Here is a 23674-nt window from a genome sequence, read left to right on the forward strand (position 1 = left end):
TGGTGTCTGAAAGTTGTGCTGCAAACAAATTTGGTGCTCAGTACCTGCTGAGATCCATACAAGAGGCCATGAATAATGAAACACATTTGTCTTGCGCTAAGGAAAATAAATATTTGTGTCAGCCTTGTTTTTAGTGTCGCTACATAGAGGTATATATATATATATATATATATATATATGTATATGTATATATGTGTGTCTCACCCAACACTAATATGGGGACCACTTGTGTGTCTCCATATAAAAACCATTCAAAAATCAAATAAGCATTGGTAAAGGCAAAGGTTGGCCACCAACACCAGACCGATTAGCTTTGTCAATGCTTGTTTTTAATGTGCTGGAAGCGATATATTTTGCAATCTTAAAGTTACAATTGTTGTGTTTTCTGTCAGGCAATACTAGTGAAGATGGGACATAGGTGCGTTTTGTTTATCCAGCAGAGTGAATTGTGTCACTCTGGAGGGGTTCACTTTAGACTAGTATCCAGCCACATGTCTTGTTCCTCAAGGCACTTGTCTTGTGACTCCTTAGTTTGACATCTATAGATAAGCCCTTTACAAGCTACTTTTAATGCACAGTGTTTGGTTTCTCATCTGCTTTGAAGGCTCCCATCTCACAAATAAGCTTCCAGGTCCATCCCGTTTCATTTCCTGCTTTCATTACATTTACAAATATATTCAAGTTTAAAAAAAGGTCTTAATTATTCCTATTAATCTGTAACAGCATAACAAAGGAGCCCCTGGCTCTCATGTAGGTCTCCCTGGCCAACCAATTATGCATGGGCACACTTTTTATTTAATTTGAGTTTTTTTTAACTGCAGGAGTGGTCTTTCTAACTGTTGGTGTCAAAATATCCTCATCTCTTCTGGGATATATTGGAAGAGCGTGGAAGGGAAACATGGTGTATTACGTGCCAGATACATTGAAGAAGCACACGTTCTATTTTAAAAAGTTCTGTTTTATTAAATTAATATAAAATTCTTTGTTATGTACATCCAGACAGATCCCAGGACCGTGACAATCACTCATCATGAGGCCACTCCATCTCAGATCCATTTAATAGCTAATAAATCATTAAACAATTCCCAACAGAGTTCCTAAAGAGATGCCACCAAGCTGCTAAGTCTTAGGGGAGGGAAATAAATCATACGTGGCACACTGGAATGATAATCTCTGTACTAGTGTTAACCACTTTTCTTCTTAATATCATACCAACACCCACCTTCTGAGGTCAAAGATAGAACCTGAACCTTACAATTAATGTCAAGAGATCATACGTGACAGACTGATACAATGTGAAGGACAGATTGAGGCATATCTTGTTTAAAATTGTACCCTGAAGGCCATGCGGACATGTGAGCACCTCAAAACTGCTGCTTCTAGATCTCCTAACTTTGAGAGGCACCCTGTAAACTCCTGACCCATACAGACCATGAGGCATAGGCACCTGCATGACTTTATATTTGCAGCTCAGACATTGTAAAAGTGATCTCAGGACTGGTACCCCCTCTACACTGACTAAAGGTCTCTGATGTCAACAGATGGGCTGATGGAGGCACATTACCCCTGATGAACTAATCAAACATGGACATGCTAAGATTGTTGCAGTATAATGCTCAGACATTCCCACACATCATCCACTCCCCATAGATCAGAAAATACTTTTATATCTTCAGATTGTTTCCGTCTACAGATGAACAGAATATGTGATAGATGAAAGGCTGCTTCTGTTCACAGACTAAACTTCATCAGGGATATCTAGAACCGGTTACTTTTACAGGTCACACTGAAGCAACTGTCTTCATGTCTGCAGGTTCTGCCCATACCTCAAGTGTGGCATATCACACTTGAGAAAAAGTCTCAAAAGTACAGATCTCAACAAATCCTTGACTGATGGAATCAGAAGCACAGGTCCCAATGGTAGGCTCTCCCTGCAGGAAACCTTGCTCTGGGATTCACTTCCTAATTTCCTCTTCTTCTGGAGGCACGGGTTCCACAGCCACCCACTCGCTGGGTTTAAAGCAGAATAAATGAGAAGACAGAGTATTTGTGGGATAAAAAGAAACTGCACTCTGTAAGCTTCAAGTCATCCTTGGAGTACCCTGGCTAGGCCTTCAAGACAACTAGAGATACCTTTCCACACTCCACGCACCTTGAAGTCTGAAAAGGAAAGCAACATGAATAGTCACTGCATGTTTTCAAAGAACAAGATGAATGAGAAGATAGAGCTTTATCCAGGCACTGGAACAATCCATGTTTCTACCACCTCATCTAAGCAATGAGTTCCATCAGCAAAGTGATGAAGCTGTCAAGGGCATTTAAAGGATAACCAGGACAGTCTGTTCTTCCAATGCTCAGCTCCAGCCATCTGGCAGCACCATGGTTTCCTTGGTGGCAGGACAGAATCAGACTAAATCATCTCTCAGCAATCAGAATCAAGATCTGCAGAAATCACTACAAAAGCAAAAATCCAGAAATCAAGGCAGGACTGGCCATTTGCTCCTGTGATCAGAAAGCACTTGTGGCATAGACACAAAGGAAGAAGAGTGTGGTTGAACAGATGGAGGGACTTGGTAGCAACAGTTATACAGGGATGCTACCCTTCCTGAGGTGATGTCCAAGAGAAGTGGTCTTTTAGGAATGTATCACTAGAAGTACAAATATACTTCTTTAGTTTCTATGTTGATGAGGAAAGGGTTGTTGGCTTCCAAATAAAGAAGGTGTCTGGCTAAGAAGGAAGACTGATGGGAGATTAGACAATAAAAATTAAGATATGGCATCTCGGTGATGTAAGGTGTTTGGCGACGTGCTCTGTTCTCAGAGTCCTCTGTTGGTGCACTGAGCTGCTACCTACACCTGGTGCTCAGCAAAGTCTTTAGACATCCCAGGGCTATCTCATTCTGTTGCTCGATAGAAGCTCTCTCAGGAAGCTATTCCACAGTTATTCTCTTCATTGACACTTGTCGTCTGTGTCGGAAGGGCTGGAATCACGAGGAATGGCATGCCGTTCCTGGCGGCCCCAGAGTTTGTGCATTTCGGTGGTCTCTGTTTCACTACTGCTTGTGGCGCTGTCTCGAAAGCTGGCGAGTGGTGGACGCACTTTTGCCCCTTTCACATGCACTGAGCCCTCAATGGCTTTCCTGAGCTGTGGTTAAAGAGGGAGAACAATACAACAGTTAGGTGTATTCATTTATGAGCATGTACATGCATTACGCATTGAAGGGTCAATAAGGCATGATGACCTCTGTTTTCTGGGCCACAACAATAAGGGACCATAATCAAACAGCAAATAGATTTCCAGGCCTTGGCCAATCCCAAGGGAGTTTAGGCAACTCTTGATATTCTCTCAAGCCATGTATAGCTGTGAGTGCGTCAAATGGCAATAGCTGTGCTACCCAATATCCATCTGGATGGCTACCAAGGGCATCCTGATGCAAGAGCCAGAGCGGCTGTTGACAGGGGGTTAGTTCTCATTTGATTGTCCCTCACTGCTTGGAGGTACCAGCATCAGTGAAGCAGCAGTTACTCTCTCTGTAGGGCTCTGTATGCTCGTGGCATTGAGCTGAGACCATGAACTCATCCAGGGACTGCACACCTGATGATATGCTGCAGCGGGTGCCTTCACGCATTCTGCTGAAGATGGGGCAACTTTTGAGGGAGAGAGGTGGGGGGACCAAATACTTAGTGTGGGTATGTGGGTTTGAAGGGCTGCTCTCGAGTAGGCACTTTCTAGGAAGGGGAGAAGAGGTAGCAAGTGGTTGGGCATACATGGGTGGCAGCAGATCATGTATTTTTAATGCACATGGGGGCAGGTGACCAGGTTATCTATGAGTGTGGTGCTGGAAATATAAATACTTGGAAGTCGATGCCACAATACAATAATGTGTGCATATGTTGGAAGCATAAGGAGATCAGGAGTTATATGGATAATGGCCGATGGGTGATTATTGATAAGCAAGACAAGGGTGTCTTGTGTAAGTGTCTATGTTAGTATAAGGGGGTCAGACTGACCAGTATTATGTGATGAGGAGACTGAGGAGGTGTTCCTATGGAATGAGAGGAGGTTCAAGTACAGGGCAGTGGGGACAGGAGAACAAGTTGTTTCCTACGTGTCAAAGGAGAGGGAAGATGGAAAATTAGATGTGAAGGATGTTTCTTCTGTCTCGCAGAGCTATCTTCCTTATTTTCACACTACTTCTGTCCATCATTGAGAGCTGGTAGCAGCAAGCAAATGAGCTCCAATGAATACCCATAACACCCACAGCGTGCTAGTTGTCAGGAAGGACTTGGAACCAAGTACGTGCAAGTCTGTCCTCTTGTCTGAGCATGAGCAGGATGGCTGAGACTCAATGATATAGAGCAGCATCCACCAATGGCCAATGGGGATTCTGTTTCCTGCAGCAGCTTGTGGATACAAATCTGCTTGCCATAAATTTTTCCTTAAGCCATAAAGGACCGGCCTCTTATCTTATAGTCTTCACACTTTACTTCTGGATGCAATGGGACAGATTCCATTTGGAAGGGCCTCTCATTAAGACCCTCATTATGAACATGCCGGTTCAGACCGCCATGCTGGCAATGGCGGAAAAGAAAGCCACCGGCATGGCGGTCTGAACGCCATATTATCAACACAGGGAGGGCAGCCATAAGTGGCCCTCCTCCACCGCCAGGCTGCCTCCGACAGGCAGCCTGACGGTGGAAGGAATCATCATCCGACAGGGCACGCTGCTGCCCCTCGGATAATGATCCCTACAGCCACCAGCCTTTCCCTGGCGGGTTCACCCACCAGGGAAAGGCTTTCGGAAGGGGTGCTCCGGGCCCCCCTAGGGGCCCCTGCACTGCCCAATGCACTTGGCATAGGCAGTGCAGGGGCCCCTGTGCAGTACCCCATAGCGCATGTCACTGCCTGATTTACGGGCAGTGATCTATGCGACGGGAGCAGCTGCACCTGCCGCACAGAGGCATTGACGGCGGCTCCATGTAGAGCCGCCAGCAATGTCCCGGCCAGGCATTCTGCTGAGCCGGCGGGCAGAAACAATGTTTCTGTCCACCGGCCCAGCAGAATGTTCTTTATGCGGCCGGCGGGGTCCCAGGGGTGCTAGCGGTCAGTTAAATGACCGCCAGCCTGAACACGGCGGTAAACACCGCCATGCTCATAATGAGGGCCTAAGTATGGTAAGATGGGTACTGAAGTACAGAATGTGGCTGGGAACCAATATAATCACTGATTACCTTCTGAAACATAGACGGGATAGGTATTTATGAGAAATCCTGGTAGAAACCCACTATTGCTCTGACAGCTAAGTTTGCTGAAACCTCACACCTACTACAGGCAAGGTATGCGGATACCAGGGTAGATTAAATGGCCAGGTTGGTGGATCCTGGAAAGCATTGGAGGTAGAGTGACCACCTAAACCTAACTACTTGCAGACATGGCCTCGGCAACCAGGAGGCTCTCGTCAAGGAGTAATGATAACCCGAGGTCATGACCCTTGAGATAAAACTCTCTATTGTAGAAATGAGGGGTGGTTGTCTATTTTCTGCTTTGATTATGATCTGTGGTAATGGTTTCAAAATTGAGTAAGGTGGGTGGGTAATAGGCATCTTGGGCATGTTTACCAAAGCGGAAAAGGTACAAACAAGGTGTTTGGGACTGCAGACCCAGGAGTACCTGGTACGCTATATGTGGGGGTGCACATAGTTCTGGCTAAGAAAGGCCAAGTGACCCCCCTCCCACCACCACACCTTCCTCATGACAGCCTCTCTCACCTCCTTCAGGGACACCCTTCCAATGAGACGTCCAATGCTGGTGACATAGGCATGCTCAATGCCAAGGAGAGAGAATACGGTGTGAGTCTGCAAACAGAAGATTAAGAAATGGTTAATTTTGATAGAGTAATCCCCATCAGTGATATTGATGTCAATGTGTTTTTCAAAGTAGAAGGTTTACTTTCTTTTTCTTGTTTAATCAATGAGAAAAAAATAGTTTAGTTTAATATTGTATAGTGCTTAACCCCCAAAGGCCACCTATCGTACTTTGTCACACTTAACCCTCAAAGGTCACTTATCATACTTTATCGCACTGAACAATTTCTCCATGACATACGCTCCTTCACCGTAAATCCCCTTCTCACTGGCACATTTGTTGTGATCCGTAGTGAAAATGATTATCACACTAAATTGCGCGCTCTGGCACAGATCATTATCACACTGAACCCCTGCTCTATAACACATCATTTTTCACACTGAACCCCTGCTCTGTGAGAGATATCATTATCACACTGAACCCCTGCTCTGTGACAGAGATCATTATCACACTGAACCCCTGCTCTGTGACAGAGATCATTATCACACTGAATCCCTGCACTATTGCACTGATTAGGATCACAATGAACCCCTGCTATGTGACACAGATCATTATCACACTGAATCCCTGCACTATTGCACAGGTCAGTATCACACTGAACCCCTGCTGTGTGACATAGATCATTATCACACTGAATCCCTGCTCTGTGACATAGATCATTATCACACTGAATCCCTGCTCTGTGAGAGATATCATTATCACACTGAACCCCTGCTCTGTGAGAGATATCATTATCACACTGAACCCTTGCTGTGTGACAGAGATCATTATCACACTGAATCCCTGCTCTGTGACATAGATCATTATCACACTGAATTTCCGCTCTGTGGCAGAGATCATTAGCACACTGAATTTCTGCTGTGTGACAGAGATCATTAGCACACTGAATCCCTGCTCTGTGAAAGAGATCATTATCACACTGAATCCCTGCACTATTGCACAGATCAGTATCACACTGAACCCCTGCTCTGTGACAGAGATCATTAGCACACTGAATCCCTGCTCTGTGACAGAGATCATTAGCACACTGAATCCCTGCTCTGTGAAAGAGATCAATATCACACTGAATCCTTGCACTGTTTCACAGATCAGTATCTCACTGACGGCAAAAGGACACACACACGAGCTGACTAATTGCCAAATGGTTTGATAACAAATTAATGTAACTGCTGGAAAACTGAAAAGAACTGGTGAAAGCGAGCGCCCACGGATCCTGCCCACGGAAGTGGAAAGGGAAGCTGGCCTGCACTTACCTCTGCAGTGGTCCATGAGAAAAGCAGATGCCAGCTGCTTAAGCAGCAGTTACATTTTCAACCATCGGAGACTGAAAGTTGGCTCCATTTCCAGAGTTTCTGTACCCCTACTGCCCATTTTAACCTTTGAAAACACAGGGCCAGATGCATCCTCTGTTTCTGTGTTAGCAAACGGCCCAACTGGCCGTTTGCGATTGCAAAAATGCATTTTGGTATGTATGAATCCAAATTTGCGATTTGGTAACTCGTTACTGAATTGCACATTGGAATTGCGACTACATACCGATTCGGTATTAGGAAGGGGCGTGTGAAGGGCGTCCCTTCCTAATACCGAATCCCAGAGGTATGTAGGAATGTTTTGTGACCGAAACGCAGTTTCAAAATATTTGCATTTTACCACCTACTTCAAGTAGGTGGTAACCCATTCGAAAACGGGAGGGGTCCACAAGGGACCTCTTTACCTTCATGAATGCATGCCAAAACATTTTTTAAGAGCAGGCAGTGGTCCCACGGACCCATCTAACCCATAATGTTTTATCCCCTCCATGAAGATTGTCTTCTAGTTTTGAACAAAAAAAACATGCTTAATTCTTGGCTTAATATATGGATTAAAAAATGTAAAACATAGTTTTCTCTCTAGGATTCCTGCACGTGGGGGGATATTGAATGTCTATGAAGATCCCATGATGGAGAAGCTTAAATCAATGAAGCATTTAGTATTTACTTTGCAAGGGATGTGCAGATGTACATTAAATTTCCCATCAAAAAGTTAAGGCTCCAGTAAATTTATCACTGCCCTCACTTCTGTGATTAAACACTGCCTTTCCTTTCTTCTGGTGTGCGGATGCATAGATTTGTAATCTTGTGTATACATCTGCTGTGGTGCTACATGTAAGATTCGGGCATTATATGATCTAGTATTCAAATCAAGAAGGCCTAGTACAAATCCCGGCCCCCTTCTTCATCACAATGTGCAGCCTTGGGCAAAACTCCTTGTACCTCTGTATCCTAAGCTGTATCTCGGACTGCCTGGAAGTGTGCCGCTAACCTCAGGTAAACATTGAGCTAGATGGGGCATCACTACTGTCTCCAAATTGCAGCAAATTATCCTAAACATTTCAGGAGGGCTCTACATGATCGCAAAATTGGGTCAAAGGCTGCCTTGTAGAACACAATTTTTCCAAAGGAATTGGCTAGAAATCCAGGAATTCTGCAAATAGTTCAGGGAGGAGAGTGCAGAGAATATGCCACAATCTCAGAATTTGCAACATTATCCTGAAGCAAATGTCAAAATAATTGTGCTGTAGGAAAAGCAGTACGCAATATGGCACACCCATTCTTTTTTCTGTATCAGTAGTAATCTCTCTCAGGATGCAATGATAAAATAGCATCAGATTTGCTGCTACTCAATAGTAGCATCAGTCAGGGTATTATTTTATCTTCTGGCACACTAAAGAGTGTGCAAGGATGCTGCCATCAAATCCCAGCGTACTCCGAAAAAATGAGTGTCGCTCAGGTATTCCAAGTTGTTGCGCAAACATATGTGCTTAGTAACATAAATATCAATCCAATCATCACATTCCCATGACTGCTCATAACAATCTAGGGCTGCTCAATGTACCAGCAGAACTGTTCAATATGTCAGTGGGGCTGCTCGGTGTGCCAATGGAGCTATTCAATGTGCCAGTGAAGCTGTTCAGTGCGCTGGTAGAGCGGCTCAGTGTGCAGGTGGGACTGCTCAATGTACCAGTGGGGGTGCTCAGTATGCCGGCAAGACTCTTCAATATGCCTGTGGGGCTGCTCAGTGTGTCTATAGGACTGCTCAGTGTACCAGTGGAGAGTGCTCTGGGTACCAGTGGGTGTGCTTAATGTGCCAGCGAGGCTCTTCAATGTGCCTGTGGGACTGCTCAGTGTACCAGTGGAGGGTGCTTAATGTGCCGGCGAGGCTCTTCAATGTGCCTGTGGGACTGCTCAGTATACCAGCAGGGCTGCTCAGTGTGCCAGAGGGGGATGCTTAAATGTCCCACTCTGAATATTGTGCAGATGTGGGGTTGGCTTGGTCGGAGCGCCAGATATATGCAAGGTTACCGGTGTGGCAGGCCATACTGGGCCAGGTAGCACATTTGTACATCTGGTTAGAGAGGTTGGAACAGCCCTTTTATGCACATAACTGAATACAGGTTACACCACTTTTGGGGACAGATGTAGCAAAGGGTTTTACCCATTCTGTGTCTATGGGAAAATGTGTTTGTACATATGTCCCTTGGTGCCTCCACATTGCCACATCATGCAAACATACGCTTGATGAGCCTTAAAGTAATTGCAGAGTAAACATTCGGCCTGGCTTACATCAAGACAGGTTTACAAATGTCTGGTAACTGTATATTTCTCCACCATTTAAATGCACACTTAAGAAGGAGCCCTGCCATTATCTCTGTAAAAAACAGTTCAGCTTGTGATGCAGCAGTGCAAGTATCCTGCGTGCAACAGGTACAGTGCCACAGGTGATAATGGAAGCTTCCCTGGCAACACAGTTGCAGCATTTGCCAGAAGCTGGGTAAGCCTCCCACACACCAGGGTTACCTAATGCAAGCCTCTCTTACACCAAGTGTATCTAATGCAAGCAACCCTCGCACCAAGGCTATCTAACACATGGCAGCAGCCACACAGGCTACAGCAGTCTCTGTCACAAAACACAAGCATAGGACAGAAAGCAACAGTGCACCTGTCATGCACAATAAATGTACTGTTAACTGGAGAGGCAGCAGATGTGCTAGACTCCCTCACACACACTATCCCTAGCATGGGAAGCAGCAGTGTATCCCCTCATAAAGCAGGTACTGGATGGGCAGTGTTGGAAATGTCCCTTTCTGCTAGGTCAGCCCCAAACTTTTTGCCTCTTCTGTCTGTTTTTCTGACTCATTTTTGCTGACTTTTAGGATTCTGGGTACTTTACCACTGTCGACCTGTGCTAAAGTGCAGCTGCTCTGTACTCTAAACATGGTAACATTGGCTGCTCCACAACTGACATATTTAATTGACTTGTAAGTCCCAAGTATAGTGGACTACATGTGCTCAGGGCCTGTAAATGAAATGCAACTAGTGGACCTGCAGTAAACAAATCAAAAGTGTCCCCGGAGGGCTTATTTCAACAGCTCTTTTAAGTTTTATGTTGGTCCAATGATTCTACATTATGCCACATACACTACATTCCCTTGCCTGGAATAATCAAGAAAAACGTACTGTGATCTATGAATGTTTTCATCAGTTTGCACAAAAGACAACCAAATCAATTAACACGTTTGTCCTTCTATAAGATCATTGCAATCAGATAGTTATTCTGAGATCGTAGAGAGGAAACATCTGCTCTTAACAGGGTTGATATTATCCACCGTTGCTTCTGCTATTCTCTGTATGGAAAGAGCTTCCATTGGACAGTCTCACGTTTTATAACAGATACTTTTCTGAGATTGTACATAATACTTACAGGTTTTTGGATACCAGACTCTTTTTGTCTGTTGAGCCTTTTTTGTTTTCCTTACATACATATTTTGAGTTTGGGATACTAGCTAATAATGGATGGTGGGGCTGGCTTTGTTTACCCTTCCAAGATGGCCGCCACGTTTTGCTGACCAGTTGGCCACTGGAGACCGAAAAGTCGATGACTGCTCTTCATTAGCATACAAGCTTTGATATTGGCATCAAGTTCCTCACTGCAGGTGAACACGACCTGGATCCTATACTATTGTGTTAAAAGGAAATGTTTCCTCTCTATCTAATTTTGTGATATATTGCGTAATATTGGATCAAAGAACCAACATACAACTTAAAGAAATGTTGAAATAAGTTCTCCAGGAACACTTTTGGTTTGTTTTTTGTAACCCAGTTCCCTGGGGGAGTACTGGGTTGCCCTGTTAGTGCTGTAGGCCCACTAGCGCTAACCATTGACTGTGCCACCCACTACAGTAGCCCTTCAAACACATCTCTGGCCTGCCACTGTAGAGCCTGTGTGTGCAGTTTTAAATTGCCATTTCAGCCTGGAAAGTGTCCCCATTTTCCAGGCTCAAACCTTTATTTTTATTGCAAGTAAATCACCGCTAAGGTACGCCCTAGTTATCCCCCAAGGCAGGGTGCAGTGTATTTAAAAAGTTGGACATGTCCTTTTAAGTCTAACAATTCTTATTTTCATTTTTAACTATTGCAAGGTCTATCTCTCCCATATGATGACATTGGGTTTAGCTTAAAACATCTTTAAGTATAATTCACAAATGGGAAAAGATAGAAATATAGAGTCTGGTGTCCCTCACAATTTCAAATCACAACTTATGGTGAAACTGGGGTTTAAATTGTAAGTCTGGAAATGCCACTTTCAGAAAGTTGGCATTTTCCTACTTTAACCATTCTGTGCCTCTGCCGGTCTCTGAATACACATCTGAGGTAGATGACAGCTGGGATTTGTGCATTCCTTCTAGACAGTCACACAAGGAGAGCTTTGTGTGATTTAATGGGCCTTAATGGCTGATTAATTGGTTTAATAGGGGGGTGGATCTTAGTACTTCCTCACTTACACATGAATAGAGCTGTGCCTCTCCCCACACAAAGGGCTGCATAACCCCCTGTAGAGTGTCTTGAGCCAGGGAGGGCAGGACAGGGACCTTGTGGATGTCAAAAGAATGTCTGAAAGTTTTTCCCACCTTCTAGAACCAGGGCACCACAGTATAAATATTGGACCTCAAACCCCACCAGATCAGATCTCTACTGGAACCAAGAACACTCTAAAAGGAAGGACTGCTGTATTGCCAGGAGGGACTGCCACTCTGCAACTGCATTGCAGTGTTGGCCTCCTGCTGCAGCTTGCTGTGCTGTAAGAGGGGCTGCTACTTTGTGACTTTCCTTGCTGCATTGGCCTGCTACTTCTCTACTGCTTGCAACTCTACTGGTGCTGCTGACCTTTGTGGTCTGTGAGTCTTACCCTTGTCTAAGGTGCCCCCTCCAGAAGTGGGTTCTGCAGCTACAAACTTAAAAAAGCGATGCATCGCCCAGAATGCGGTGGAAACATCGCGTCCTCGCCCACTGCTCCAACAAAGGTAAGGCTCAGGGAACCCTTGTGGGTTCTGTATACTGCCTACCCTCCATCGCGGTGGACCTGGATTTTTGACTTACACCTGTCCCTTGTGACCTCAAGTAACCTTTTGACCACAATAGATTTCTAAGCACTGTTTTCACAGTTAATCTTTAAAAATTCATATCTTGACTCCTACTGTTTGGATTTTTTCTGTTTCAGTCTTGTTTTACTCTGATAATATTTTCTATTTTTCTAACCTGGTGTGGAGTCTTTTTGTGGTGTCTTTCACTGTGTTATTGTATTTAAGTGTTGCACAAACACTTTACATATTGCCTCTTAAGTTAATCCTGACTGCTCTGGGCCAAGCTACCAGGGGGCAAGCACAGGTTAATTTGGGGAGTGTAACTGACTTATCCTAACCAGGATTGTGGTCCCTACTTGGACGGGGTTCAAACCTTTGCCAATTAAAGACCCAGTTTCTAACAGGCAGCAGTTGTGTAAGCCACTATCGCAGCTTGGGAAGTGGCAGTACAAGACTAGCTCACATACATGAGCAGAGTTAGCAGTAAAAATCTCCCTCACAAAATATACATAGAACCTTGAGCCGCTCTGATCCCACACACAACCGGCAGAGCACACTAATCAGCAGAGCAAGAATCCCTCACAAAATATACATAGCACTGGGAGCAGGTCTGATCTCTCAGACAGCCGGTAGAGCACAGGAATCATCAGAGCAAGCATCCCTCACAAAATATACAAAGCACTGGGAGCAGGTCTGATCTCTCAGACAGCCGGTAGAGCACAGGAATCAGCAGAGCAAGAATCCCTCACAAAATATACATAGCACTGGGAGCAGCTCTGATCCCACAAACAGCCGGTAAAGCACATCAGTCAGCAGAGCAAGCATCCCTCACAAAATATACATAGCACCTTGAGCCGCTCTGATCCCTCACAAAGCCGGTAGAGCACAGGAATCAGCCAAGCAAGCATCCCTCACCAACTATACATAGCACCTTGAGCTGCTCAGATCCCTCTCACAGCCGGTAGAGCACAGGAATCAGCAGAGCAAGCATCGCTCACAAACTATACATAGCACCTTGAGCCGCTCTGATCCCTCACACAGCCGGTAGAGCACAAGAATCAGCAGAGCAAGCATCCCTCACAAACCAAGAGCAACAAGTGCAGCAGCTGGGCAAGGCACCCTGGCACAAACCCAATATAATGCAAGAAGCAGCAGCAGAGCAGGCTTCCATCACCAAACGGAGGAGCAGCGGATACAGGAAAACTCAGCCTGCAACTCAGTGAAAGGTGCCAGACGCCCATCCTCAAATGTGATAATTAAACTTCCATTGTGCGCATGCTAGCTCTCAGAGTGACAGTCAGACCTCTAGGGGCTTCCAGGCAAAAGCTTCTAAGTGATATTCTAGATTGAATACAATAATTTCAGTGATCATGCTGTTTAGGCTGCAATTAATTTGCTACCGGGAGCATTAGTAGCATATATGACAATTATTGCAACCAATAAAATCTTAAATCCAGATGTTCTAAATTCATCAGATCATTATTGACTAAAGTGACTTTTTGGACATTAACATGGATTTTGGTGCTTACTGCAGGAAACATCTACACTGCAGTAACTACCAGTCCTTTCTCTCATGTTAAATTTCTTAAAGTTTGACCTGCCAAAATGTATCAGAGGGTCTAAACTTTGCTGCACTCAGTAACTACTGGCAGTAATAACCAGTGCACCTCTTGTAGTTGTGATCCATGAGCAAACAAGTGTTTCCAAAAGGTTTGGGATTTGAAAGGTCACTTTTAATCACATCTAAAGATATCCCCAGACAATCCCTCAACTTAATAGATGAAGCAGAACATCTCACACCCAACACACCACAACTGTATGGCATCGGTGGCTTCCACGTTACACACAACAACACTACCGCAATACGCCCCATCAGCAAAAAATCTAATACTGATGTTCTCATGTCCTTAAAGCCACAGAGGATGAAATATTCCCTAAAAAGCCAACACATCTGCAGCATCATTACTTTTGGCTATCAGAGTGCTACTAACTGCATTGACCAATAAGAGGCCTCCCCCAAAAACACCATAACACATAAGACAGAACATCCCACCCTCATCTATTCAACAGATGGACACAGGAATACCAACAGTACAAACCACCCTAGAGACATATGCATCCTAATGACAAAATTCACATCAGACAAAATAGACACAAACACCACAGACAGAATAACCACATTGGACAGAACACAACGCACATCCTCCATACTTGGGTTACAATACAGAGAGGCAGCACAGTGCTCTACTGGACACTGGTTACTGACCAAAGCGACATCAAGCATCCCTTTAAGCCCTTCAGCCACGCCTCTCTGCTGCTAAAATGATAGACCACAGTTCAATGGAGGACTGAAAAGTATGCCCAAAACATACCATCACTTGCTGACTCGACTATGGCCAACTATGGAAGTCATGCAGGGGCTTGGTGATGCAGCCCCCAGACAGATGTCACTGCTACGAGGTCATATTCCGGTCCCTATCTACCATTAGGGTAGCAGGTGCAGTGGTGCCTTGGTCCAGAGGTGGGAGAGGCTTACTGCACTCTAATTATGGCTTCTGTTTATTACCGAACAAGGAGGCATTTTCCTTGATTGCATCAGAACCCATGGCATCATTACAATACGAGAGGTCATGTATGTGCATATGCTGGTAACATAACATCACAGGCTTCAGGTCCAGTCTTTGCCACCCTTTACCCCAGCTACTGGGCCTCCTCTCAGTCCTACTGTAGGAAAATGTCCCTGCCCACCCTGAAACAACCACAGCTATCTCTGGGTGCAAAAAATGTACATACATTATTCTGGGAGCCAGGCTTTGAACAAGAAAGATTGTTCCACCTGTTCTCACCCTGGCATGTAATTAACTGAGACAAAGAAAAAAAACACAGTTTAAGAGTGAGGCATTTTCGACTGGAGGAAATATGGTGTGTGACAAGCCGATAGGGCTCAGAGGGACACCAGGGAGAAGACTTTTTGATGTCTCAGTCAACATCACATATCAAGCAGAAGAAAACAAGGCCGGGCCCCCCTCCACTGCCCAGGAGATAAAACATAAGGCGCCCCACACAATCACAGACGTTCTGTGGCATTTCAAAACGCCTGGGCCTTTTGACTTTTCCTCAAGCCAAAGTGTTCTCAAAGCATGTGAGACTAACAGCAGCAGAGGGTGTAGACAGCCTAAACTGTACCCTGAGAGTCAAGCGTGGGGGCTGGCCCTCCACTCCCACCCAGTGCTCTAAGAGGCCAGTGCTGGGCCCTGGCAACATTAAAAACCCAAAAACATTGAACCAGGGCCCTCTCTATTTCTGTCATTCAACTGCTGAAGAAAAAAAAATTCTTCCAACCTGTCACCAGAAGTTGCTTTCATGACACAAGGGCTGAGCTGCAGACAGCTACAGTTTACCACTGGTATCAAAGGGCCTAAACAGCGGTGTAACAAAGGCCCCCGCTGGTGGGGGACCCCTAGCTCCACGGGGCCCACTCAGCATAGTACCCTGGCCTGAGAGCTCCAGAGTGAGTCTGGAGTGGGGGCCCTCCATGAACTTTGCAGGGGACCCCTCAAGTTTTGTTACGCCACTGGGCCTAAGGCAACATTTCATTTCAACTGAATAACTAATGTACTGCCACAAAACCGCTCTGCTGGGGCTTGCGTCGTTATCAGCCTCGATTAGAAGGTGTTGCGTGTGATTTCTCCAGCCGCGTTGCGTCGATCTTCCAGCGAAGATACAGGTGGAGCGTTGATTTCAGCCGCGAAACTGGCGTTGCGTCGTTTATCAGCCGCGTCATAGAAGGTGCGTAGAAAATTTCCCCACATGGTGGTCTGCGCGTGGATTTTCAGTCTTTGTCTACCAGCTTCACCTTTCAAGGGCCCAGGAACTGGATAGGGCACCACTTGACAGGGCAGGTGTCTCAGTAGAGAGTCCAGGTGCTGGCAGGGGAAGTCTTTGATGGCCCTGAGACTTCAACAGAAGGCAAGCTCAGTTCAAGCCCTTGGAGATTCTTCACAAGCAGGAATGCACAACAAAGTCCAGTCTTTGTCCATTTTCAAAGGCAGAAGCAGCAACTGCAGGATAGCTCCAGAAAGCATAGGCAGGGCAGTACTTCTCCTCAGCTCTTTTCCTTGGCAGAGGTTCCTCTTGATTCCAGAAGTGAGCCAATCTTCAGGGGTTTGGGTGCTCTTCTTATACCCCTTTCTGCCTTTGAAGTAGGCCTACTTCAAAGGAAACTCTCTCTTGTTTGTGAGATCCTGCCTTGCCCAGGCCAGGCCCCAGACACACACCAGGGGGTTGGAGACTGTATTGTGTGAGGGCAGGCACGTCCCTTTCAGGAGTGAGTGACCACTGCAAACAGCCCAACGGTCAAACTGACCCAGACAGGGAATCCACAAACAGGCAGAGTCACAGAATGGTTTAAGCAAGAAAATGCCTAGTGTCTGAAAGTGGCGTTTTCAAACACACAATCTCAAAACCAACTTCACTAAAAGATGTATTTTTAAATTGTGACTTCAGAGACCCCAAACTCCATGTCTATCTGCTCCCAAAGGGAAGCTAGACTTTAATAATATTTAAAGGCAGCCCCCATATTAATCTATGAGAGAGCTAGGTCTTGCAACGGTGAAAACCGAATTTGGCAGTATTTCACTGTTAGAACATGTAAAACACATTAATACATGTCCCACCTTCAACATACACTACACCCTGCCCATGGGGCTACCTAGGGCCTACCTTAAGGGCGTCTTATATGTAAGAAAAGGGAAAGTTTAGGCCTGGCAAGTGGTTACACTTGCCAAGTCGAATTGGCAGCTTTAAAACTGCACAGACACACTGCAGTGGCAGGTCTGAGCCATGTTTACAGGGCTACTAATGTGGGTGTCACAAAGGGTGCTGCAGGCCCATTAGTAGCATTTGATTTACAGGCCAGTGACACCTTTAGTCCACTGTACTAGGGACATACTAGTAAATCAAAAAAGCCAACCATGGAAAACCCAATCAACAATACAATTTACACAGACAGCATATGCACTTTAGCACTGGTTAGCAGTGGTAAAGTGCCCAGAGTCCTAATGCCAACAACAAAAGGTCAGACAAAATAGGAGGAAAGGCAAAAAGATTGGCGATGACCCTGCAAAAGGGAAAGAGTCCAGCTCTATCCACCCTAGCTTTTGGTTCAAACTTCTACATTCTTTCCAACAACTGTGCACCCCATCCTTAATCCACCCATTCACTCTCCTGTGTCTCAGCACTCACAGGAGGTGATGTGACCTAAAGTTCAGAGAAGCCGATTCTGGAACTGGTGAACCAGGTTTAAGTCTCACAAAGGTTCAACATCATATGATTCCGGGCAAACCGCTTAATCTTCCCATGCCTTAAAAAACAAGCATTAGCAAAGCCAATGGGTCTCGCCTATACAAGACCTATCAGCTTTAGCAATGTGTTTTTGTCATGTTGCACATTAGTGTGGCTTCTGTTCAGAATGACAAAGGTAGTGGCGTGGAGTGTTGGAGAGTGAAGTGGGGGAGTAAAGTGCTGTAGCGTGGAATGGGGGAAAAGAGTGAGTACAGTTGGATGGAGGAGAGTAGATTTCAATAGTTTAGTGGCAGAGAATGTTGTGACACTGGGTGAAATTGGGTGGAGAGGATTGAGCTAGTGGGGTGGATTGAATGGGATGGGGTGGATTGGAGTGAGTTGACCAAAATGGTGCGAAGTGGATTGGAGTGGGGTAAGTGGATTGGGTAGGTGACTTAGACTGAAGTGATAGGACTAGAGTGGGGTGGATTAGAGTGGTGTGATTGAATTGAGTGGGGTGAATTAGAGTGGACTGGAATGGGGTGGATTGTACTGGAGTGGGGTAGAGTGGATAAGAGTGGGATGGACTAGACTGGGGTAGGGTGGTGGATTGGAATAGAGTGGGTAGATTGGCGGGGCAGATGGGTTGATTGGAATGGGGTGGATTGGAGTGCAGTTGACTGGATTGAATTGGGGTGGACTAAAGTGATGTGGATTGGAGTGGGGTGGATTGGATTGAGGTAGAGTGGAGTGGACTGGTGTGGGGCAGATGGCACTGAGGTGGGGTGTATTGGAGCGGTGTGAATTGGATTGGAGTGAGGTGAATTGGACTGGATTGGAGTGAGGTGAATTGGACTAGACTGGAGTGAGGAGGATTTGAGTGCAGTGAACTGGAATGGAGTGGGTGGATTGGAATTGAGGGGGGTAGATTGGACTTGCGTGGGGTGGATTGGATTTGCGTGGGGTGGGTTGTATTAAGGTGGTTTGGAGTGGGGTGGATAGGGGCGAGTTGGATAGGAGAGGGGTGGATTAAGGTGGAATGCATTGGACTGAAGTGGGGTGGGTTAAGGTGAATTGGATTGAAATGGGATGGAGTGGGGTGGACTGAACTGGGGTGGTGTGGATTGGATTGGGCTGGATTGGGGTGGAATATGGTGGATTAGAGTAGAGCAGGCCGGATTGGATTAGAGTGGGGTGGATGGGTCTAGAGTTAGGTGGATTGGAGTACAGTGGGGTGAGGTGGATTAGAGTGGGGTGGGTGGGGTGGCGTGGATTGGAGTGGTGTGGATTGGAGTGTGGTGCATTGGACTGGACTGGGTGCATTGGATTTAGGTGTGTGGGTTGGATTTGGAGTGGGGTGGAATGCAATGTGGTAGGGTGGATTAGATTGGAGTGGAGTGAGCTGGATTGAGTGGACTGGAGTGGAGTGGGATGGGCAAAAGTGGAGTGAGGTAGATTGTATTGAGTGAGGTGGATTGGAGAATGGTGGACTGGACTGGACTGGGATGAACTGGATTGGAGTGGCATGGACTGGAGTGGGAAAAATTGGATTGGAGTGGGGTGGATTAGATTGGTATGGAGTGTGGTGGATTGGATTGTGTGGAGTGTGGTGGGTTGGATTAGATTAAGGTTAACTGGGTGGATTTAGGGGCATTGTAATATGGATGGATGTGAGGAAGTGGATTGGGTTAGACTGGATTGGGATGGGGTGGGTTGATTTGGAATGGGTTTGATTGAAATGTGGTGGATTGAAGTGGGGTAGGTTGGATTAGAGTGGGTTAGACAGTAGTAGGGTGGGTTGGACTGGAATGGGGTGGATTAAGGTGAAATGCATTGGACTGAAGTGGGGTCGGTGAAGGTGAAGTGGATTGGAATGGGGTGGACTGAACTGGTGTGGTGTGGATCGGACTGGGCTGGATTGGGGTAGAATATGGTGGATTCGAATAGAGTGGGGTGGAGTGGGTGGATTGGAGCACAGTAGGTCATATTGGAATAAAGTGAGGTGGATTGGAGCAGAGTGGGGTGGATTGGAGTAGAGTAGGGTGAGGTGGATTGGAGTGGGGTGGAGTGGATGGCGTAGATTGGGTTAGTGTGGACTAAAGTGTGCTGCATTGGACTGGAATGGGGTGCACTGAATTGAGGTGGGTGGGATTGGGTTGGGGTGTGGTAGAGTGGATTTGCAGTGGGGTGGAATGAATTGAGGTGGGGTGGATTAGACTGGAGTGGAGTGAGTTGGATTGAGTGGGGTGATTTGGATTGGAGTGGGTGGACTGGAGTGGGATGGGCAAAAATGGAGAGAGATGGATTGTACTGAATGGGGTGGATTGGAGAGGGGTAGATTGGACTGGAGTGGGATGAATTGGGATGGACTGCAGTGAGGTTGTTGGATTGGAGTGGGTTGTATTGGGTTAGACAAGATTGGGGTGGGTTGGATTGGAGTAGAGTGGGTTGGGTTGGAAAGGGTTTGATTGGAATGTGGTGGACTGAAGTGGGATGGGTTCGATTGTAGTGGGGTAGGTTGGATAAGAGTGGGGTGGGTTGGATAAGAGTGGGGTGGGTTGGATTGTAGTGAGGTGGGTTGGACTATAGTGGGGTGGGTTGGACTGGATTGGAATGGGGTATATTGGATTGGAATGGGGTATATTGGATTGGAGTGGGGTATATTGGATTGAGGAGAATTGGATTGGTCTGTAGAGGGTAGATTGGAATTGTGTGGGTGGATTGGTATGGGGTAGGTTTTGATGGATTGTAGTGGGGTGAGTTCGGATGGAGTAGGGTGGGTTAGGATGGAGCGGGGTGAATTGGGTTGGAGTTGGGTGGATTGGGTTGGGGGGAGGTGGACTGGATAGGAGTAGGGTGGCATGGAGTTGGGCAGACTCGAGTGGGACAGGTTGTTTTGGATTAGAGTGGGGCAGTTTGTTTTTGTTTGGAGTGGGCAGATTAGAGTGGGACAGATTGTTTTGGGTGGATGTGGGGTAGATTAGAGTGGGTCAGGTTGTTTTGGTTTGCAGTGGGAGGACTGGAGTAGGGTAGATTGTTTTGGATTGGAGTGGGGCATTTTGTTTTGGATTAAATTGGGGCAAACTGCAGGTGGCAGTTTGTTTTGGACTGGAGTGGGGCAGATTGTTTAGGATTGGAGTGAGGCAGATTGTTTAGGATTGGAGTAGGGCAGATTATTGTGGATAGCAGTGGGGTAGACTGGAGTGGGATAGATTGTTTTGGTTTAGAATGGGGCATAGTGTTCTGGATTCGAGTGGGGAGTTTGGTTTGGGGATGACTGGTTTGGATTGTCAGATTGTTTTGGATTAGAATGGGCATATGGTTTTGGATTGGAGTGGGGCATATTAATTTGTGTTGGAGTGGGGCAGTTTAGTGGGGCAGATTGTTTTGTATTGGAGTGGGAGGTTGTTTTGGATTGGAGTGGGCAGATTGGAGTGGGGCAAGATTGTTTTGGGTTGTACTGGAGCAGACTGTTTTGGATTGCAGTAGAGAAGATTTTGGGGATTGTAGTAGGGCAGATGTTTTGGATTGTAGTGGGTCAGACTTGAGTGGGGCAGACTGTTTTGGATTGGAGTGGGATAGACTGTTTTGGACTGAAGTGGCACAGACTGTGTTGGAATGGAGTGGGGCTGTTTGGAGTGGGGCAGATTGTTTTTGTTTGGAATGGGTCAGATTGCTTTGGATTGGTGTGGGGGAGGTTGGAGTTGGACAGATAGTTTTGGATTGGAGTAGAGCGGATTGGAGTGGGACAGATTGCACTGGATCGCTGTACTTGAGTTGGGTAATTGTTTTTGGATTGTAGTGGTGCAGATTGTTTTGGATTAGAGTGGGGTAGTTTAGAGTGGGTTGGGAGGATTGGAGTGGACTGGGGTAAGTGGTTTGGACTAGATTCGGGCGGGGTGAAAAGGAGTGGGGTGGATTGGCGCATTCAGCACGTTTACGTGTTATAGTATAATTTTGAAAAATTACACAAGAAAGAAACAATATTGCTCTGCAATATTTAGAACAAGATAAAAGTAATCTTCTGAGAACAGCACAAATGAGCAAAAACAAAACAAGAGTGCAAAGTGACAAACGAAAACTTGGCAAAATAAAACAAAAAGTTAATTTTAGAAAATACAACTTTGCAATTTTGTTTGTTCTGCTGAACATGTTTTGACAGCCAAGTGCCTTCTGTTTGAAGGGCACTAGAAGTTAAAAGAACAAAATAGTACCCGAATCACGTCGGGAGCAGCAGACGGCACAGAGTCAATCAGTGCTTGGTCCCTGCTCCATTAACAGGAACGGAAATGATGATATGCCATCCATAACCAATTATGAGGCTGTAAAGAAGAATGCCACGCAATACAACAAATGATCAGCAACAAGCAGGCTCCAAGCCCTTTTCTAAATACAACAGTGTCTCGTAAGAGATACGCATGCGTGAGCACATGCTGACATGCTCAACCCCAATAAACCTGACCACATGTAATGTAATGTGTAATTATGTAATGTAATGTGGTGTCTATGTTAAAAGCGCCAACTACCTTGGACTGTGTTGGAGCTATATACAACTACAAACAAGCATTTGCAATGCACTACGGTCTCGCATTTGTTGGAGTTACAGCTGTTCACAGTTGTAAACTCCCAACCGGATTTTTCTTGCATTAAAAAAAAAAAAAACAGCACAATCGCGCTGCTACAGTTCACACTAATAATACCTATCGGCACAAGTGCAATTAACTGAGTAACAAAGTCGATCGTATGGGAAGCGCTCGACTTCTGCCCAGCGAGATCGTGCTGCGAAAACAGAGAAAGAGTAGTCCACAAACCCAGCGAGCCTCGCATGTTTTCTGTACTTGCTCGCTGCGCTTGAGGAGGGCTAACCACTGGAAAAGGCACGACGTATGCGTGCCTTCCACTAAACAAAAGAAGCGGATTCTAACAGGCAAGCCAACTTGCCAATGAAAGACACTGACGTGACGTGGACGGGGCTCTGAGCCCTTTTCTAATACCTAAAGCGTCCACTAGCGATACGCATGCGCGAGCGCATGCGCCGCAGGCTCGACCCTAAAAAAAGAGTGGCACAGACGCCATACAAATACCAAAATAAACTATATAATAAATGAACACATTAACAGGTATATATTTTCTGGCCCATTAAGAAGATAAGCAGTGGACAGGGGGCACTGTGGTGATGTGCTGAGCACGTGGCATTGTGGAGGGTCAGCTGGCGGAAGAGAACGTGTCTGCTGCCTGGAGACGTGAAGAAAGATGAAAGAGAAATGTAATTAGTCTCAGGGCAGGAGATGCATACCTCAACACCCCTGGAACATCGGGGGAGACACTGGGGGCTGGGCGGGGGCTAGAGCTCAGTGCGAGCAGTGATAACGAGCATCGATCATTGGCAAATTCACTTAGTCTCGAAGAAAACCAGCAATGGTAAAAATAATTATGATTTATATATATATATATATATATATATATTTTTATATATATATATAAAATAAGGCTCAAATAAATAAAACATTGTGCAGTTTAGTTCCAACTGAACGCTCGTTCACAGAACACTGATAATTATGAAAGTATGGAACAGGAGAAGGGTTTTAGAAAGCGCGCGATGTCCTTGTTCGCCGCATCTCGTTGCCAAGTCAACACCAGGTTTCAGTACCCCGCGTGCTGTTCCGCTGGCTGGGCCGGCCTCCTCGCCAATTACAAAACCCTTAAATATTCATGGCCACCTTTCACGCCTTCTCGGCTTTCTCTTTGGAAGACAGAAGATAGTGTAAATGTTCGGAGACTCGTGGGTTCCTTCCTCTCTTTGACACCAACTAACTTTCTCCATTTCATGCTGGCTGCCTCTACGGGCAGGTAATTGTATGCTGCTGCAAATGGCGCCACGCGGGGGCGCCACAGAGCCAACGCGAGGAAATATACCTAGGGCCACGGTAATTACATGGCAGGGAAGGCCAAATTATGCGGCAGAATTGAGCAAATTATGCGGCAAAAAAGGTAAATTGTGCGGCCTAAGGTGACACATTTTATGAAAGTATTACGTCACCATTTTATTTCTACTTTGTTAGCATCGTCTGGCTATTGGTGCACCTCATTAGTTCCAGTTTAATGCTCAAATATAGCAATACGCA

At 45.9% G+C, this 23674-nt stretch overlaps 1 protein-coding gene across 2 annotated transcripts in view; it reads right to left on the reverse strand.

The window, feature by feature from the left end:
* Positions 1–946: 946 nt before the first annotated feature.
* Positions 947–23674, reverse strand: part of CLCN2 (chloride voltage-gated channel 2) — a 436625-nt gene continuing 413897 nt past the window's right edge. For both annotated transcript variants that reach the window (XM_069212988.1, XM_069212987.1), the window contains 2 exons: positions 5770–5856; positions 947–3145 (listed from right to left, as the gene is read on the reverse strand). In XM_069212988.1, coding sequence (XP_069069089.1) covers positions 2951–3145; positions 5770–5856 — 282 coding nt within the window. In that variant the 3' untranslated portion in view covers positions 947–2950. The remainder of the gene's footprint in view (positions 3146–5769; positions 5857–23674) is intronic.

Source organism: Pleurodeles waltl, chromosome 11, assembly GCF_031143425.1.
Source record: "Pleurodeles waltl isolate 20211129_DDA chromosome 11, aPleWal1.hap1.20221129, whole genome shotgun sequence".
Lineage (NCBI taxonomy): Eukaryota > Metazoa > Chordata > Amphibia > Caudata > Salamandridae > Pleurodeles > Pleurodeles waltl.